Raw genomic sequence first — 19,021 nt, forward strand, 5'->3', positions numbered from 1 at the left:
GGCCTCGAACTCACAGAGATCCACCTGGCTCTGCCTCCCGAGTGCTGGGATTAAAGGCGTGCACCACCACTGCCCGGCTACAACAATTTTTTAAGGATGGATAGATGATGGGTGATAGATGGGTAGATACACAGATGGATGATGTAAAATGAGAAAGGAAGAAAAGAAAGATCGCTGGGCTCCCACTATGCCTACCACTACCAGCATCCCCCGCGCTCACAGGCTCTGTCGTAGCTCCGGAGGAACTTGTAAAAGCTCGTCGCTCTGCCTCCTGGGAATTGTAGTCTCTGCGTGGGAGAGGTGGGGCGTATACCTACTGACCTGTAGCCAATTAAGAAGCTGAGATCTTAGAGCGCTAGTATAGGTATCCAATGGACGCACGGCATGCGGAAGGGCGGGACTTCCGTCAGGGACTCGATGGTGAGAGCCTGCGCGGAAAGAAACACTTCCTTTTGTGGTGGGCGTCGAACGAGGACGCACCGCCATGAAGGCCTCGGGCACGGTAAGGAGGCCGCGGTGCGGTAGGGGCGCGGCGTTGGCGGCGGGGCCGCGCGGAGTGGCTGTGTGCCGGGATGGCGCGTGCGTGGCCGCCGGGACCCGCTTGCAGGTCTCCGGCCGCTGGCCATGGGCCCGGGCTCCTCGCGGCAACATGGCGGGCGCCGCGTGCTAGGCCGCCGCGGAGGGAGCGGGTCGGTGAGGGCCCGAGTGGGAGCCGTGGAGGCAGGTGGCTAGCGCGAGTTCCAGCGTGGAAGACCCCGCGCCCCACGCTGCACATGGCTGTTGGGGTTCGGAGGAGCTCGGCTGCTGGCTCTGGTCTCGGGAGCCGGGGGCCGGGGGAGCACGGGGAACGGGAGCCGGGGGAACACGGGGGCCGGGAGCCGGGGGCGCGCGGGGAACACGGGGAATGGGGGCCGGGGGCCGGGGGAGCACGGGCCGGGAGCCGGGGGAGCACGGGCCCGGGGCGCGCGGGGAGCACGGGCCGGGAGCCGGGGGAGCACGGGGGCCGGGGGAGCACGGGCCGGGAGCCGGGGGAGCACGGGGGCCGGGGGCGCGCGGGGAGCACGGGGGCCGGGGGCGCGCGGGGAGCGCGGGCCGGGAGCCGGGGGAGCACGGGGGCCGGGGGAGCACGGGGGCCGGGGGCGCGCGGGGAACGGGGGCCGGGGGCGCGCGGGGAGCACGGGGGCCGGGGGCGCGTGGGGAACGGGGGCCGGGGGCGCGCGGGGAGCACGGGGGCCGGGGGAGCACGGGCCGGGGGCCGGGGGAGCACGGGGGCCGGGGGCGCGCGGGGAACGGGGGCCGGGGGCAGGGTCATCCTCAGCTCTTTGCAAATCGGAGGCCGGATTCGCCTGCCTGACGCCTGGGAAGGACAAAAAGTCAACTTCAGGGTGTGTGTCTGCCAACTCGGGGAGCGGGGTTGCTGCCAGGCCCTCGCTTGTGAGGCACAGGCCGACCTCGGGTCTGGGGCGGATAGTCGGGGGGCAGTTCCATGTCCCCAGCAGCCCCCACTCAGTCCCTGTCTTTCAGCTCCGGGAGTACAAGGTGGTGGGGCACTGCTTGCCCACCCCGAAGTGCCACACGCCACCGCTGTACCGAATGTGCATCTTCGCGCCCAACCATGTGGTGGCCAAGTCCCGCTTCTGGTACTTCCTGTCGCAGCTGAAGAAGATGAAGAAGTCGTCGGGAGAGATCGTGTACTGCGGGCAGGTGCGGCCTGGGCCCGCGGTACCCCCCACACACCCGAGCCAGGGCAGCACACTCACTGTTCTCCTCGCCCCAGGTATTTGAGAAGTCGCCGCTGCGCGTGAAGAACTTCGGCATCTGGCTGCGCTATGACTCCCGCAGTGGCACACACAACATGTACCGGGAGTACCGGGACCTGACCACCGCGGGTGCTGTCACGCAGTGCTGTGAGTGCTCGGCCCAGCCCTCTGGCACCCAACCCAAGAACGGCCGCTGCCTGTAGCAGCCGTTTAAACAGTGGTGCGCACAGCAAAGAGGCTTCGTCGCCTTTGGGGGGCTGCGCGGTGCCCCCCAGAGTGAATCAGGAGGTTCTACAGTCCTGGGGGCAGGTGCCGCGGGGGTGCCTGGGGCTGACTTCTTTCTTCCGCAGACCGAGACATGGGTGCCCGGCACCGTGCCCGCGCGCACTCCATCCAGATCATGAAGGTGGAAGAGATTGCTGCGGGCAAGTGCCGCCGGCCCGCTGTCAAGCAGTTCCACGTGAGTGTCCCCAGTGGGGCTGACGCAGGGCAGTGGGGGGTGTTCCGCCCGGCTGAGCCCTGGATATTCACCCGTCCCTCTCCACAGGACTCGAAGATCAAGTTCCCGTTGCCACATCGTGTGTTACGGCGCCAGCACAAGCCTCGCTTCACCACCAAGAGGCCTAACACCTTCTTCTAGACCCGGAGACCCGCTGAATAAACTCCAGAGAGTATGCCTGGCTTTGTTTCTGTGTCCCTGGGGGCCTCCAGGCCTCTTTCTGTCGCTCTGTACTCAGCAGCTTTATTGCAAACGCAGGTCGTGTGGGCCGAGCCCGGGTGTGACATTGAGAGGTGGCTGTTGCTGCCGTCTCCAGGGTGCTGGCTCGGGCCTGAGAATTCCAAGCACGAACTTAATCCACCTGGTTGAAAGCCCCTTATCCCCCTGGCTCTAAGCCTCTACTGATGGGAATGAGGCCCACTGAGCCCCAGCACCTCCTGGGGCTGCCCTTGAGCAGAGGGTCGCACTTTTTTCTCCAGTACCGCCGATGCCTAGCTGTGGACTAGGCAGATGGGGTTGGGGCTTGGACAGAGCAGTGTCCTTTTGGTCCACACCATGTCCTGGCTGGATTCTGACCAACTGTGCTAGCCACACTGACTCCTGGATACAGTGGCATTACAGTGTGCAGGAATCAAGACTGCTGCCCTCACGGGCTTCCTGCTGGGTGATAGAGAGCTAATGTGAAGGCAGCCTTAAAGGTACTGCTCTCTGGGGTGCTGCTTTGAGACCCTGACAACACACCAAATTGGCTCGAGGTCTGTAGGTGCTTAACACTGATAACTTAGGCCAGAAGATGGCGTCTGCTCCCCTGGAGATGAAGTTATAACTTGGTGGATCCCTTCCCCTAAGAGCAGCCAGTTTTCAATGTCGTGAGCCATCTCATCTTACCAAACAGAGTAAAGGTCTTCATTCCGTCGTCATCCACTCACCCCAGTCTCCGGCTTGGGCGTGGTGTCATGGTTCACAGTTCTCTGGACAGGGGAATTCTGGCCGCACCCAGTGCTCCAGCTGGATGCTTTGGGCAAGGAGCTGGTGCAGGTCTTGCGGAGGACCTGAGTTGGTCTCCAGCACCTAAGTTAAGCCCACATCTGGGACTCCAGCCCCAGGGGATCCAGTGCCTCTGACCTCTACAGGCACCCGCATTCACGGGCACCCACCCTGTCACCCGTATATACACACAAGTCGATTTAGGGTTTGTTCCTGGTAGCATGGGCCTGCCTGGCCTCAGAGATTCTGGACAGGCTTAAAGAAGACTGCCTGGTGGTGCGGTGGTGGCCCTCGCCTGGAATCCCAGCACTGCGGCCAGAGGCAGGCAGTTCTCCAGTTCCAGGCCAGTCCGGAAAAAAAGCAAACTGCATAGAGAGCCCTGGGCTGGATTCCAGCCACAGCTCTGAGTGATGCTAGAACATTGGGCACAAGTTGGCTGCTAGTTGGGTCCCCGCGTGTCAGTCAGACACTTGAACCCTGCAGAACTGTCCTGGTTTGGGAAGCTTCCCACCCCCACCTCGCTGCTTCCCTCCAGTCCCAGGTCACTGGGGGAGATAGCTCAGGTCCATCCATCTCCCCCAGTTCTCTGCTCCGCCCCTTCTCAAGCATTTTGAAGACCTGAAAGCCCTCAGTTCAGAGTCCTCAGGACACCAAGGTTTTGGAGATGGCTCTAGCCCGTGGTCCCAGCAGCACCTCTGGCTCCTTCCTGCCCCAGGCCCCTTGCTGCTGTGGGCCCTGTCTCTCGATTCGCCTCGGGGCGGGGCCAGTCCGACCGGCAGGAGCAGGGTCCTCCGAGCCAGGCTCCTGCCACGGATCCTCCACTTGCTAGGTCACCCGCAACGTGGGGGCCCCACAGGGAACCAACCCTGGACACCCAGGTTCCCCACCAGCTCGTCCGGGAACCGTCCCACGGTGACGGCTCCCGAGCCGCAAGCTGCATCGTCCCAAGCGGGTCAAGTCCTCTTGGAAGCTACGAAAACTGCTTAGGACCCAGTCCTTCGCCAGAGTACCAGCCTGTACCAGCAATTGAAGGAGATGGGCGCCCAAAGAACGAGCAAATGAGTTTGTGGAGGCAGGGTGGTCCACACTTGTCACCCCAGCACTAGGGTAGCCGAGGCAGGAGGATTGCCACAGTGTCGAGGCCAACCTGCGGGAAGGAGAAGGCAGGAACAAGAGGAGAGAGGGAGAGAGAGATTCTCCAACCGAGCGCCTCCCACCGGGCTTGGCTGGAGGGCAAGGTTGGACGGTTCCCTGCCCCACACTGCGGGAAAAAGGCAAATGCCCGCTGGGGAGGCACTCAGTCGAGCGCTTTTCCTTAGGGAGCCCGGAAGCCTCCCCGGAAAGGGAACCCCGGGGCCGGGCTCCTCGGAGCTCCGGGTACCAAAGGCGGCAGGCTGTGCCGTCTGTCCACAGCCCTGGCCGTGGGAGAAGGTGGCAGGAGCGAGGGAGTCGCGGGGCAGCCCCCACCCTGGCCGCCCGCACCCCGCAGGCCCGCGAGCCCCAGGGCGGAAAGGGTGCGGGTCGCGCCCGCCTCCCAGGCTGGGGGGCGGAGCCGCGCTGACCCCGGAGCCCAATAAATCCGCGGCGCGCACAGGGGACCGACGGCAGGGCTGGGGCGCGCCGCCACGACCGGGGTCCCGACGCCTCCGCAGCCGCCCGCACTCACCGGTGCCCATGGAGGGCGCGGAGGCCGGGGCGCGGGCCACCTTCGGGCCCTGGGACTACGGCGTGTTCGCGGCGATGCTGCTGGTGTCCACGGGCATCGGGCTGTGGGTCGGCCTGGCCCGCGGCGGCCAGCGCAGCGCCGACGACTTCTTCACCGGGGGCCGGCAGCTGGCGGCCGTGCCCGTGGGGCTGTCGCTGGCCGCCAGCTTCATGTCGGCCGTGCAGGTGCTCGGGGTCCCCGCCGAGGCGGCGCGCTACGGCCTCAAGTTCCTGTGGATGTGCGCCGGCCAGCTGCTCAACTCGCTGCTCACCGCCCTGCTCTTCCTGCCGGTGTTCTACCGCCTGGGCCTCACCAGCACCTACCAGGTAGGGCCCGGTCCCGCGGGAAGGTTCCGGGAGGATGCCGCGGGCGCTGGGCAGGGCCAGGAAGGAGGAAGAGCCGGTCTGGGTCCCGCAGCGGGAAGCAGCGTCGGGCGGCGGCTCCGCTGACACCTGTTCCCGCCCGCCCGGCCCGCGCACGGTCAAACGCCGGCGGCCGCGAGCCCAGGGCCCCGCAGTACTTCCCAGCCGCTAGCGTAGGGGACAGGATGGCGCCGCCCTGTAGTCTCAGCACGGGAGGCCGAGGCAGGAGGATTGCCGCGAGCGCCAAGCCAGCCGGGACTCGTTAGGGAAACCTCATGGCACCCTGCAGCCGTCCAACCAGGGTAGTGACACTCGGAAGGCTAGGACCTCAGTATCGTGCAGCTCCCTGGCTCGAAAGCACTCCGGGAGCGCAGGGAGGGGGTGAGACAAGGAGGGCGCCGACGGGGCGGTGCCGGTGACCTCCAGCCCTGGCTCCCTCCGCAGTACCTAGAGCTCCGCTTCAGCGCGGCAGTGCGGCTCTGCGGGGCGCTGCAGTACCTGGTGGCCACGGTGAGCCAGCCGCCCGCCGCGCCACGCCCACCCCGGCCACTCGGCCCGCCCACCCTGACCCCGACCACTCGGCCCGCCCACCCCGACCACTCGGCCCGCCCACCATGACCCTGGCCACGCCCACCCCGGCCACTCGGCCCGCCCACCCTGGCCCCGGCCACGCCCCCCCGGCCACTCGGCCCGCCCACCCTGACCCCGGCCACGCCCACCCGGCCACTCGGCCCGCCCACCCTGGCCCCGGCCACGCCCACCCCGACCACTCGGCCCGCCCACCCTTACCTTGGCCACGCCCACCCCGGCCACTCGGCCCGCCCACCCTGACCCCGGCCACGCCCACACCGGCCGCTCGGCCCGCTGGCCCTGGCCACGCCCACGCCGGCCACTCGCCCGCCCACCCTGACCCCGGCCACGCCCACCCCGGCCACTCGGCCCGCCCACCCTGGCCCTGGCCCCGCCCTCTTCCTCATGGCCCCGCCCCGTTCCGCCCCCTGCCTCACGGCCCTCCCACCCGTAGATGCTGTACACGGGCATCGTGATCTACGCGCCCGCGCTCATCCTGAACCAAGGTCTGACTGGCGGGCGGGGGAGGGGCCGGGAGCCCAGCAGCCCAGGCTGGACCTCGCGAGCCGGCAGAAGGCTGGAGGCCTGACAGGAGGTGTGTTTTGCAGTGACCGGGTTGGACATCTGGGCGTCGCTCCTGTCCACGGGAGTAATCTGCACCTTGTACACGACCGTGGTGAGTGGGCCGTGGCCGCTGCGCGGCCTTGTGGCGACCCAGACGGGCAGCACCATCCCAACTCCCCCAGGTAGCCCCTGCCTGACTGGGCCCCACGGCCTCCCCTACCTAAGGGCTGACTCGTGGGCAGGCGCGCGCAGGAGCGGCTGGAGCCTTGCCCCGGCTCCCTGGTCCCGGAGCTGCAGCCTCCGTCTGTCTGTCCAGAGGAGCTGGTTTTAGCTGGAGCTAGCTGACACTCCGGCTGCTCTTCTCTGGGTCCGCGTCTTGGCTGTGCCACCGGGCCGGCATGTTCTTTCTGGCGGCTCTTCCTGGCGCTGTAGCCCGTGTGAGACGACAGATGTGCTGCCCAGCTGTGCCACCGCAGCACTGGGGAGGCTGAGGTCGCAGGCCTGCAGGTTCTAGGCCAGCCTTGGCTACACACGCATGGGAAAAGAGGGACAAAGAGAGCAGATACTGGGCTGCTTGCGGGGTCGCCGGCGCATCGCATCCTTCCTTACCTTATTTAACCCTTCAGTCAACCACGGGCAGGCACACTATTTTACAGGTGGGGGCCGGGGAGGGCCTGGTTCCCTGGGCGCAGGAGGCCGGGCGGGCGGCGTGCGCAGCCTCCCCCTGACTAATGCTGCCCCAGCGGCTCTGGGTAGGCCGTGACCCGGGTGCCCTCTCCGCTCCCATGCACAGGGCGGTATGAAGGCCGTGGTCTGGACAGACGTGTTCCAGGTGGTGGTGATGCTCAGCGGCTTCTGGGTGATCCTGGCCCGCGGCGCCATGCTCATGGGGGGCCCCTGGAACGTGCTCGGTCTCGCCCAGAACCATTCCCGGATCAACCTGATGGAGTGAGAGACAGGGCCTCACTGCGTAGCCCAGGCTAGCCTCACATGATGCCTCAGCCTCCCCAGGCTGTGATGATGGGAGGATAGTTTCTGAGTCCCTCCTCCACAGGTGTCGCAGAAGGGAGCAAAACTCAACACAGAACACTCATACTCACACTTCAAAACCCACTGCCCAAGTCCCCTTAGGATCTAGAACAGCCGCGGGTGACCTGAGGAGGGGACATCTTCGCATAGCGCTAACCTGCCTCATTCCCTGCTCAGCTTTGACCCCGATCCCCGGAGCCGCTACACCTTCTGGACTTTCATGGTGGGCGGCACGCTGGTGTGGCTCTCCATGTACGGGGTAAACCAAGCCCAGGTTCAGCGCTACGTGGCTTGCGGCACAGAGAGGAAGGCCAAGCTGTGAGTGTTCAGGAGAGGGCCGGGCAGAGGCTTCTGGGGCGGGCGGGCCTCCCCACACACCCCTAAGACTCCCCCATCCGCCCAGGGCCCTGCTTGTCAACCAGCTGGGCCTCCTTCTGATCGTGCTCAGCGCCGCGTGCTGTGGCGTCGTCATGTTCGTCTTCTACAGAGACTGTGACCCCCTCCTCAGGGGGCGCATCTCAGCGCCGGACCAGGTGAGCGCACTCAGCAGATTCCGCCCCTTTCCTTCCCCCGCTCAGAGGGGAGCTGGGAGCAGGGGAGGGAGGGAGCGTGGGGGGCAAGAGGAGCATGCCAACCAACCCAGAGTCACAAGATGAGACCTCAGGCCAGCGAGACGGCACACGGAGCAGCCAGACCGTCGAGGGAGGTCTCGGGTAGCTCAGGCTGGCCTAACGCGCTACGTAGCCAGGGCTGGCCTGCCCAGGACACCAGAACCAAACAGAAGCCACCGCCCGTGTGTGTGACAGCCAGAGGCCTCTGTCTCCCACAGTACATGCCACTACTCGTGCTGGACATTTTTGAGGACCTGCCCGGAGTCCCCGGGCTCTTCCTGGCCTGTGCCTACAGTGGCACCCTCAGGTGAGCGCCCTGCTCTGCCCCAGCTGTGACTCAGCCTGGGGGCTCTGATCCATACTGACTGGCCATCTCCTCAAGGATGCAAAGTTCTGGCCCTGCCCATTAATTGTGGAGGGGGCCAGGCAGAGGGCCTGCAGCGGGACAGTGTCTGATGGCCAGCACCCCGCAGCTGCTCTATGCCCTGAGGCTGTGCGCTTGTGTCCCCGCCCCCCCTCCCGCAGCACAGCATCTACCAGTATCAACGCCATGGCAGCCGTCACTGTGGAAGACCTCATCAAGCCGCGGATGCCCAGCCTGGCACCTCGGAAGCTTGTCCTCATCTCTAAAGGGCTCTGTGAGTTTGGGGGCCAGGGTGTGGGGCCAGGGAGGTTCTCCGCACTGACTCGACGCCACCCCTGCCCCACAGCCCTCATCTACGGCTCAGCTTGCCTCACGGTGGCCGCTCTGTCCTCGCTGCTGGGAGGCGGTGTCCTCCAGGTGAGACCCAACCCCACCTGCCTGCACCCCCAGCGTGAGCCTAGCCAAGGCTCAGGGACAAGCCCGGGCTGCTGGGGACACTGGGGGCTGGGGCTTGGCGCCTGAGCGCCTGTCATCCCAGAGGCTGATGCAGGAAGGTGAGGAGTTCAAGGCTAGCCTTAGCTACATAGAGGTCGAGGGCACACCTGAGCCCTGTCACTGTCGTTGTCTACCAGCCTTCGGGGACAAAGAGGGTTGGGGAAACTGAGTCCTGAGAGGTGGTAGCCAAGCCCAGCCTTTCTCCACCTGCCTCACAGGGCTCCTTCACAGTGATGGGCGTCATCAGTGGGCCTCTGCTGGGCGCCTTCACGCTGGGGATGCTGCTCCCAGCCTGCAACACGCCCGTGAGTGGGGAGGGTGTGGGCGTGGTCTTCGGGTCAAGGTCAGGAAGCGCCGCCCCTCACGATGACCCTGCCCCCAGGGCGTCCTGTCGGGGCTGGCTGCAGGCTTGGCTGTATCCCTGTGGGTGGCCGTGGGGGCCACACTGTATCCACCCGGAGAGCACATCATGGGGGTGCTGCCCACCTCGGCCGCCGGCTGCACCAATGCCTCGGTCCTCATGGGCCCACCCGGAGCTGCCAACGCCTCCAGCAGGGTCCCCAGGTGAGCAGCCCGGGTCGGGGTCCAGGGTGGATGTCAGGGTGTCAACAGGAAGGGACAGGGAGCCGGGGAAAGAGCATGTCTAGGGGGTAAAAACAGTCTGTGCAAAGGCCCTGGGGCCACGTTCAGATTGCGGAGGCTACAGGGATGTGAGCTGAGTTTAACAGAAGGTCAGAGGGGCTGAAGGCAAAGGAATTATCTGGCTTTGGGCTTTATTTAATTTTATTTTAATAGTTGGAGACAGAGTCTCATGTAGCCCAGGCTGGCCCCCAGAACTCTCAGAACAAGCCCATGGTCCCCCTGACCCCACCTGCTGCATGCTGGGATCATGGGTGTGGCCCAACATGTCTGGCTACTTTTTATTTCTTTCTTTCTCAATGATTATATTTTTTTATTGGGATGTAATTCATCCTACACAACTAACCATAAAAACTTAGGTTTAGCTGGGTGTGGTGGCACAAGCCTGTCTAAGGTGCAGGCAGCAGGTGAGATCATGGATCATCCTGCTACTGAGTTAGTTTGAAGACAATCTGGGCTACATTAATACATTAAAATTTTTAATTCTCCTAGCTTCTGGGAGGATCCATGTTTTGAGTCTGTGGATTTCTCTCTTAAGGACTTTTTGAATGAACAAAATCTTAGAATATGTGGGCTTTTGTGTCTTGACTTGTTTAGAAAGTTCATCCATGACTATCTGTGAGTGAAGGGTATACCATTTTTTTCCCTTTTTGTGGTTGAGTAATATTCCATTGAATAGATATACCACATGTATGTAACTGCTCATCAGTTAAACCTTTGTGCACAAGGCCAAGTGTGCATAAGCTTCTTCTCCCAGCACTCCAGAAGCTGTGACTTCAAGGCCTTCTTGGACAACTTAGCTAGACCTTGTCCCAAAAGGAGGCCTGGGCTGGGATGAGTTCAGTGGTTGAGCACTTTCCTAGCATGGGAGGGGACCCGGGTTCCTTCTAGAAAAGTAAGAAAAGAAAATGCCCCACAGCCAACTGACCCTTCCAGGCTTGGTGAGGTCCCGATGGCGTTCCCCTCTGCTTCAGAGGGTGCGTCTATGGAGGCTGACCAGAAGGGTTTTTTCCCTAAGCAATTGGTTTTATTTAATTCCAAGATTACTGGGGAGCCATGGTGGGTGGGGAGACCTGGCTCCTGCGCAGGTCTGAGTGAGGGCTGAGCTGACAGGGTGGGCGAAGTGTGGCTTGTAGACAGATGGCATCTCCATACCTCCTCTCCCACCAGCTCTGGAGTGGACGAAGGCCGCCCTGCCCTGGCTGACACCTTCTATGCCATCTCTTATCTCTACTACGGGGCTCTGGGCACGCTTACCACCATGCTGTGTGGCGCCCTCATCAGCTATCTGACGGGTGAGTGCAGGGGCCTCCATGGAGGTCAGCCCTCCTGCCTCCATCACGACTCCCAAAGAAGAGCTGGAAGGGGCCCCACCGGCTGTGAGCTGGCACATTCGCGTCATCCCGAGGCACCCTGCGTCCCACGAGGCGGGTTCTGTTTTGCAGACGTGGGAACTGAGGCAATTTCCTCCAGGAGAGTCCCAGCTAAGGCCCAGGGATGTGGGGCGCTGTCCGCGGTCCTGAAACCAAATCTGTGTGGGGAGGCTCCTGGGCCCCACAGATTTGTTTGCTTGGGTTTGAGATGGGGAGTGGGGTCCTCATTCTGTAGCTCAGACTGACTCTCGCACTCGTGACAATCCTCCTGCCTCAGCTTCCTCAATGCTTGCATGGCATGTGTGCACTCAACCCATGCCATACTTCTCTTTATTCACATATTTCCTTTTGAGACAGGGTTTCATGTAGCCCAGGCTAGCCTCAAACTCATTAAGTAGCTGAGACAGGCCTTGAACTTCGGATTCTCATGAGATCATGCACTATCATGCCTGGTTTACGTGTTCGGGGACGGAAGCCAAGGCTCGGTGTGTGCCCAGTAAACCCTCTACCCCTGAGCTGCGAATCCATTGATAACCGACCACAGCCCCAGCCTGGGTCACGTCTCTGATAGAACGAGTTGATGCCCTCAGGTTTGCTGAACTTCTAGACACTAGGGTTGAAACAGTTTGTGGACTGAACGCTGGACACTCCCAGCTTGCTGAGAGATGGTACCCACCTGTGATACCGACACTCTGGAGGCAGAGGCAGGGGGATTGCCATGAGTTCTAGGACAGACCCTGTCTCAAAAAGAGAAAAACCACCTGGAGCTAAAGCCAACCCGCCTCCTCAGGAGTGGGCAGCCACTGGGTGGGCTCGGGGCTGGACGAGCGCCGACCCTGAGTCCCCGTGCTCTGCCCCTCAGGCCCCACCAAGCGCAGCTCCCTGGGCCCCGGACTGCTGTGGTGGGACCTCGCTAGGCAGACGGCGTCCGTGGCCCCGAAGGAAGACGCCACCACCCTGGAGGACAGCCTGGTGAAGGTCAGATCCAGCTCGGGTGGCTGGGCACCAAGGCCGTGGGGACCCGGCGGGGCAGCACCAGGGCCGGGCAGATTCCTCTCCGCGGTTACAGATCTCCCTTTCCCAGGGGCCGACACAGATGAGCACTGTCTATTTTTATCATATCTGTTTTTTTAAACAATTATTTCCTGCCTGTGGCGGGGGAAACTGGTTTCCACTCGAGAGACACTTCTGAAGAATATTCTTAAGATAACATTACTTAATTCAGAGTTGCATAAGAAACGGAGGGGGGAGCTGGGCTGGAGCTGAGCCCGGGGACTGCAGCGCCCATGCCCCCAAAGTGGGAGCCCAGAGTGACACAGAGAAAGAGGCTTTCCAGCAGGTGACACCAGAGACAGGAATGCCAAGTGCAAGGCCACCCTGAGCTATGGCAGGCCTGAGGCCTCCAGGGCCCAGAGAGCCTGTCTCAAGTGACAGTGAGAGGGGGCAGTGGCCCGCGGAGGACCCGGTCCCTGCCCAGCACCTATGTCTGTAGCTCCAGGGGTCCCCTGCTGGCCTCTGCAGGCACTGGGCACGCACACACATGCTAGCCAAAACCCATATCCATAATATAAAATAATAATAATAATAATAATAATAATAATAATAATAGTAATAATAATAATAATGTTATGAACCTGGGTGCGGGCCTGGTGGTGATCTCAGCACTGAGGCAGGAGGATCACTGCAAGTTCGAGGCTCCACTGGGATACAGAGGCCCTGTCTCCACAGCCTGAGCGGCCGGGGGTGGCCCCTCTGCACATAGCCGACCTGGGGACCCATCTGGGGCGGGTGTGTGATGTCCTCCGCTTTCTCCCAGGGCCCGGAAGTCACCCCTGCTGTGACCAAAAAGACCCCTGGCCTCCTGCCCGGCGACGAGGCCCACCCGCTGTCCCCGGGGCGCGATCTCGAGACCAACCTCTGAGGGCGGGGCCCAGGAAGCCAGTGGCGGGCCGCGGACCAGCAGCCTCCTCTCTGATTGGCTGGACGGGACGTTGCATGGACGCTTGGCTGACACTGGCCCCCCTCCCCGGGATGTTCTCCACCGCCCCGGAAACCGCCTGGAACCTTGTGGAGCTGCTCCAGACAGGCTTGCCGGTGGAGCCGCCGGTGCCCATTTCACAGGCAGAGAAACTGAGGGCTGTCCACCCGACACTGGGGAGGTTCAAAGTTCAGGGGCATCCTGGGCTACATAGTGTATCTGAGGCCAGCCTGGGCTACTGCAGACCCTGCCCCCAACAAACAAATATAAGTTACCTGGCCTGCGCCTTGCTAGCAGGGGAGGGCTTGCTCAGCACGCAGTAGGCCCAGGGTCCCATCCCCACCACCGCGAAGGAGTTTTTAAAATAGCGGGAGGGACGCAGACACTGGGAAACCAACCGGGGCAGAGAGTGGGGTGTCTCCAGGACACAGCCCCCAGGAGGCGGGAGGGCCGGGGAGTGCCGGGTTGGATTCTCAGAGCCCCCACGAGACACACGGACATGGTGACACCTTGAGTGTGACTTGTGGTTTGCAGAACTACCAGGGAACATGCTTCTTTTGCGATCAGCCCCCAGCCTCTGCTAATTGCTCACAGCTCCCACGAGGCCCCATATATGCCACCTCCCACGCTTCCCACCCTTCACCTCCGGGTACATGCTGAGCAAGCGCTCTACCACTGAACTGCCCACTTAGACCTCCATATTTTTGTTTTTGTTTTTGACACAGGGTCTTAAGGAAGTCTGGCTGCTGTCTAGTGATCTCTCCATACTTTTGTGTATATCAATATTTCACTCTTTTTCAATGCCAAGTAGTATTCCATTGTATGGACATACCACAACGTGTCACTCATTCCCAGCAGATGGATAGCTAGATTGTTTCCAGCGTTTGTCTACAATGAATAAAAATTGCTGTGGGTGTTCATGTGACATAATCAATCGACTATCAGTATCTAGGCTCCACATCTGTGCAGTCCATGAGCCCATAGATGGAAAATATTTGAAAAAAATTTATCATAGAACGTATTTTGGGTCCTGGTTCCCTAGGCAAATAGTGTAAGAAGTATCTACAGAGAGACAAATCTACACTCTAAGCTAGAGAGTCTATGGGAGCAAGCCAGCTATGGTTCACCTGTGATCCCAGCCTTCAGAAAGCCGAAGCAGGAGAGATGCCGTGGGTCCCAGATTCGTGTGGGCTATGGAGTGTTTTCCTGTCTCAACAACAGGCAGACAGGCAGACAGATGGACAGCTGGGGTCGTGACCTGGTGAAGGTTTGTCGCCATGCCAAAGGCTCTGTCCCCAGCACAAGAAGGTCTAGAAGACTGTGTACGTGGGGGGAGGGGGGCTCTGTGCAAACAGGGTGTGTGGGGGCCCTGAGCAGGCACCACCTCCTGGGAGCCACACCCCTCAGGCCACCGCCCCTCAGTTTCTCCTGAGGAACTCGTTTCTTGGGTGGCCATGACCTGGCTGACTCCTATGGCAGTGGATGTTTGTTTTGGGATAAAGGCATATGTAGGCTGGTCTCTCACTTGCTATACAGCTCAGGATGACCTTGAGTGCCTGATCCTCCTGCCTCCACCTCCTCAGGGTTCACTTTGTCAAGCAAGAAGCCCGGAAGCCCTCCCACACCCTCTCCTCCAGGACCCCACCATTCCCTTATTTTATGTCTATTTACTTACTTGTTGGTTTTCTGAGACAAAGGCTCAGTCTAACCCAGGCTGGTAGGAACTCACAGAGATCCCCCTGCCTCTGCCTTCAGAGTGCTGGGGTTGAAAGTGCGAGCCCCCAGCCAGGCGGTGGTGGCACACACCTTTAATCCCAGCACTCGGGAGGCAGAGCCAGGGGGATCTCTGTGAGTTCGAGGCCAGCCTGGGCTACAGAGTGAGTTCCAGGACAGGCGCAAAGCCACACAGAGAAAGCCTGTCTCAAAAAAAAAAAAAAGTGTGAGCCCCCAGTCATCACTCCCTTATGGTTTTAAAACATGGTTGCCTTTATGTGTGTGTGCAAACACACACCAATGCCGGGCATACGCAGGCCAGAGGACAGCTTACAGGAGTCTGCTCCCTCCTTCCACATGTGAGACTGGAGGGTCAAACTCAGGTTCTCAAGCTTGGCAGCAAGCTCCTTTACCTTCTGAGCCCTCCCAACGGCCCTCTTTTCTGATTCACCCTGGCCTGGATTCTTTTTCTTGTCTCCATGGCAAACATCCTCCGAGCAGCAGTAACTGACAGGCAGGCTGGTAGCAGCCCTGCCGCACCTGGGATGTACATCACGTCTGTCCTTCAGCCACCTGACGCAGGCTGGCAGCCCGCTCCACTCCCCAGCTCCCATCAGCCTCATTTCCCAGTTCCTCATTTAGCACAAAGGCTTTAAGTCTCTGAAGGGCTGTGGATGTTATCAGCTCCCCAGCACGGGGAGCTGCTCTTGGGGAATGTTTCCACTTCTTGTGTTTGAATGACCCAGGCCTCGGAGCTCCAGGGTCCCCCTGGTCCCTGGGATAAAATCCTGTATGCCTCCGCCCAGCGTCCTCACAGCTGGCTTCAATCTCCTCCTGCTGTTTTTAGCATTTTTGCACGCACGGGCCCCTGGCTGTTTTGTGCAGCTCTCTCCTGTGGTGGGGCTCCTTTGAGCAGGAATTCTAGAAGCTTGGTTGACGCTCCTCCACCTGCTGACTCACCAGACTCTGGTGACCCCTTCAAGAACTGCCTGCTGCCCTCAGGGACAGAGCACAGAGCCTCCCTCTCCTGTCCCCATCCCTGTTGACTGCCCTCCCCTCCAGGGCTCCCCTGCTGATCGATCTGGCATCTGACTTTCCTGTTAGCTCTGGGGCAGCAGGGGCGCTGTCAGGAAGCCGGGGGAACAGGGCCACAGCAGACAGGAAGCAGTTAAGTTCCTTGGCAGCATCAGCTCCAGGCTTGGCTGGCTCCAGGACACCTGTGGTGCAGAAACCCAAGCACCACTCAGCTGAGTGGTCCACACCTGTCATCCCAGCATGTGGGAGGCAGAGGCAGGAGGACCAGAAGCTGAAGGTGTCATCCATGGCTTCATGGAGAGTATCAAGCCAGCCTGGGCTACCTGAGACTGTCTCAAGTCCTAGACAAATTCAAGATTCAAGACCTGCCCACAGTCAGGCCTCACAGTGGAGGGAGTATTGGGGCTCCCTTAGACATTGGGCTCCCCATACACATCATCCACTAGAATTTCTGGTTCTCCATATTGTTTTTACCAAGATCTGCCGAGGCCATGGTTACTTAGCGGGAGTTGAAATCAGTTGCTCTGGGAACACAAAGCCTGGCCAGACCCTGCTCTGTGCTTTACGAAGAACCCAGCATCCTGAGTGGGGAGCATGGCTCAGCGGCAGAGCGCTTGCTCACCATGTGTGAGTAGAAGGGATGACCTGAGCTGATCTGATTACAGTGGGTGGCCAAGGTGTTGGCCTTGAGTTCAAAGCCCCCGTCCCCTGACCCTGAAGTCCAGTGATGGACACAAAATGCTGTCTGCTCCTTGATGAGGTGGATGGCTTTCTCGAATTCATCCATCATGGGTGGGTGAGCCTGGACCATCAGGACTTTTAACAAGCTTCAAGAACAACCTCACCCCCACCATTTCTCCTGTAACAAAAATAAAAGACAAATTCTAAGAGCTGGGGAGATGGCTCAGTGGTTAAGCGTGGCTGCTCTTGCAGAGGACCCGGGTTCGGTTCCCAGCTGCCTCATAGTTCCAGGGGATCCGATGCCATCTGACCTCTGCAGGCACCAAGTACACATGTGCACATAATTAAAAATAACAAAACAAATATGTTTTAAAAGAAAAAAACTTTCAAAATGAACAAGATTAACATTTATTGAACTGGACAAGGTGGTGCACACCTTTAATCCCAGCACTCAGGAGGCAGAGGCAGGTGGATCTCTGTGAATTCGAGGCCAGCCTGGACTACAGAGTGAGTTCCAGGACAGCCAGGGCTACACAGAGAAACTCTGTCTTGAAACAAAAGAAAGAAAGAAAGAAAGAAAGAAAGAAAGAAAGAGAGAGAGAGAGAGAGGGAGGGAGGGAGGGAGGGAGGGAGGGAGGGAGGGAGGGAGGAAGGGAGGAAGGAAGGAAGGAAGGGAGGTGGGGAAGAAAAGAAAAAGGAAGGAACTGTGTGGGGTTGATTTGGGGGCTCCTCAGGTTCTGCCACTGGAGCTGTGCTTGTCGAGAGAGCCCCACAGGGTGTGTGATGCCGGCAGAGAGTCTGCAGGTTGTCCCCACATCGGCAAGCACACAGCCCACGTTATCCAGTGCAGCAGATTGCAGCTGGAGAGGAGTCAACCCCAGAAAGCAAACAGGCCCTTGGCCTCTGCTTTGTGTCCCCAGGGGCCTTGAGACATGCTGGGCTTCATGCCCGCCCAGCCCACCTCACATCAGGCTCCAGGGCGGCTGCTGGATCTGGTCCTTTCTCAAACATTTGTTTTGAGACAAGATGCCTGCAGGTGAGTCACGGCCAGGGCAGCTGAGGGGAGAGGGCCCTGGCAGGGCCGCAGCTGCACGAGCCCCAGGGCCAGATGAGAATCTGGGGTCACTGAGGAGGGACCAGCACAAGGCTGTGGTAGGCCAGGGGGGCAGGAATCCTCAAGGATTCCCATCCTGGGCTCCAAGAGGAACCTGACATACACTCTCCTGGGTGACAGCCACAGGCACAGAAGTCCCCAGAGCAAGAGACTCCACCGACTTGAAAGGTCCAGAACAGACCAGGGCTAGGGTGACTGCCAACAGTCGGCGGTGGAACATTCTGGGACTTGGCAGAAGTGGCAGGTCCCTAGAAAAGAAGATGCCAAGTCCCTGTAGACTAGACACCATGATAAGTTTCATTTTACACTTTTCATCAACTTTGATCAAATAAACCAGCACAGGGGCTGGAGAGATGGCTCAGCAGCTGGAGCACTGGCTGCTCTTGCAGAGGAGCAGAGTTCGGCTCCCAGCACCACATGGTGGCTCATGACTGTCTGTCTGTGACTCCAGTTGAGGGAATCTGGCACCCTCCTCTCACCTCGGTGGGCACCAAATGCATGCGGCACACAGATAAAAAGGTTCACACACACAACATTTAAAAACAAAACACACCAAGCATGCCGCTGTCATCCCGCACAGGGACACAGAGAGACAAGAAGTCCCTCTGGGACTTGCTGACCAGCCAGCCAGTCTAGCTAAACTGGTGACCTCCAGGTTCAGTGAGAGCTTGCCTCAAAAGAAGGAGGCAGAGGGGAAGGAGGTTGCCCAGCACCAACCTCTGGGCTCCACGCACACCAAACAAACAAATAACTCAGAAACACAATAGAAAACAATATCTGTCAGGTGTGGTGGCACACGCCTTTAATCCCAGCAGAGGCAGAGCCAGGTGGATCTGTGAGTTCGAGGCCAGCCTGGTCTATAGAGTGAGTTCCAGGACAGCCAGGACTACACAGAAAAACTGTCTCAAAAGATCAAAAACAAAAACAAGAAAACTATAGCAACAAAAATAAAATCAAGGCCATGCTTGGGGCACAGTCATCTCAGCACTGGAGAAGCTGAGGCCGAAGGAGCCACAAGTTCCAGTCAGTCTGGGCTGCAGAGAGACCCCGCCTCTAAACAAATGAAGCAGCAAACCAGACTGATCCTGTTAGGTTTTATCTGAAGTCCAACAAAAAAAGAAAGATATGGGAAATCGCTTCTTTCACACCTGAGCATGTGTGGCGGACCCACCGGGCCCTGTGAGGAGGTCCTGGAGGGGTCCCTCCGGTGCAGTGAGCCGGCAGTCACCCCAGGCTCTCTGCCTTTAGCGGAACTGACTCCATTCTCTCCTCTTTTTCTTCCCCTACTTGGGATGAAGCTAGAAACAGCCCCAGCCCTGGGGGATCCTAGGCGGGGGCCCCACGCGCACCCCGCCCCTCTGGCTGTGCTCTGGCTGTGGAGGGCTGGGCTTGCCGAGGGTAGCCGACCTCAGAGCACTTCACGTGCAGAAGATTAGGGCCCGATTCTGAGCAGATGAATTTCGCAAGCGTGTGGAAAATGTACCTTTTGGGAGGAGCATACAGAAGGTTCTCCAAGGTGCCCTATGGGGCGGTGGCTTCAAG

The 19,021-nt window shown here is 60.3% G+C and overlaps 2 protein-coding genes and 1 non-coding gene across 4 annotated transcripts; all 3 read left to right on the forward strand.

Moving 5' to 3' along the window:
* Window positions 1-422: 422 nt before the first annotated feature.
* Window positions 423-2,434, forward strand: Rpl18a (ribosomal protein L18a). Its single transcript, XM_036166505.1, has 5 exons — window positions 423-502; window positions 1,525-1,704; window positions 1,778-1,907; window positions 2,111-2,220; window positions 2,308-2,434. Exons 1-5 carry the CDS (start codon window positions 485-487, stop codon window positions 2,398-2,400), a joined length of 531 nt encoding a protein of 176 aa, XP_036022398.1. The 5' UTR covers window positions 423-484; the 3' UTR covers window positions 2,401-2,434.
* On the forward strand, window positions 1,929-2,059 carry LOC118569259. Its single transcript, XR_004943048.1, has one exon. It is a non-coding gene; the product is annotated as a small nucleolar RNA SNORA68 (small nucleolar RNA).
* A 2,431-nt stretch (window positions 2,435-4,865) lies between the features above and the next one.
* Window positions 4,866-13,840, forward strand: Slc5a5 (solute carrier family 5 member 5). 2 transcript variants are annotated; one of them, XM_036166591.1, is made up of 15 exons: window positions 4,866-5,277; window positions 5,758-5,823; window positions 6,338-6,389; window positions 6,492-6,559; window positions 7,241-7,395; window positions 7,654-7,794; window positions 7,880-8,009; window positions 8,306-8,394; window positions 8,613-8,725; window positions 8,798-8,868; window positions 9,165-9,251; window positions 9,329-9,510; window positions 10,756-10,880; window positions 11,821-11,936; window positions 12,775-13,840. In XM_036166591.1, exons 1-15 carry the CDS (start codon window positions 4,921-4,923, stop codon window positions 12,877-12,879), a joined length of 1,857 nt encoding a protein of 618 aa, XP_036022484.1. In that variant the 5' UTR covers window positions 4,866-4,920; the 3' UTR covers window positions 12,880-13,840. The 2 variants fall into 2 exon arrangements, with proteins under 2 accessions (XP_036022484.1, XP_036022483.1); XM_036166590.1 differs by having other exon boundaries at window positions 8,613-8,868.
* The last annotated feature ends 5,181 nt before the right edge of the window (window positions 13,841-19,021 follow it).

Source organism: Onychomys torridus, chromosome 17, assembly GCF_903995425.1.
Source record: "Onychomys torridus chromosome 17, mOncTor1.1, whole genome shotgun sequence".
Classification (NCBI taxonomy): Eukaryota; Metazoa; Chordata; class Mammalia; order Rodentia; family Cricetidae; genus Onychomys; species Onychomys torridus.

Excerpts from the sequence above, each read along its gene's own strand:
- Rpl18a (XM_036166505.1), top strand. Across the intron at positions 1,705-1,777 it reads AGATCGTGTACTGCGGGCAG|GTATTTGAGAAGTCGCCGCT; the intron begins GTGCGGCCTGGG and ends TCCTCGCCCCAG. Across the intron at positions 1,908-2,110 it reads GGGTGCTGTCACGCAGTGCT|ACCGAGACATGGGTGCCCGG; the intron begins GTGAGTGCTCGG and ends TTTCTTCCGCAG.
- Slc5a5 (XM_036166590.1), top strand. The coding sequence starts at position 4,921 with ATGGAGGGCGCGGAGGCCGGGGCGCGGGCCACCTTCGGGCCCTGGGAC. Across the intron at positions 8,869-9,164 it reads TGGGAGGCGGTGTCCTCCAG|GGCTCCTTCACAGTGATGGG; the intron begins GTGAGACCCAAC and ends CCTGCCTCACAG. Across the intron at positions 9,252-9,328 it reads TCCCAGCCTGCAACACGCCC|GGCGTCCTGTCGGGGCTGGC; the intron begins GTGAGTGGGGAG and ends CCCTGCCCCCAG.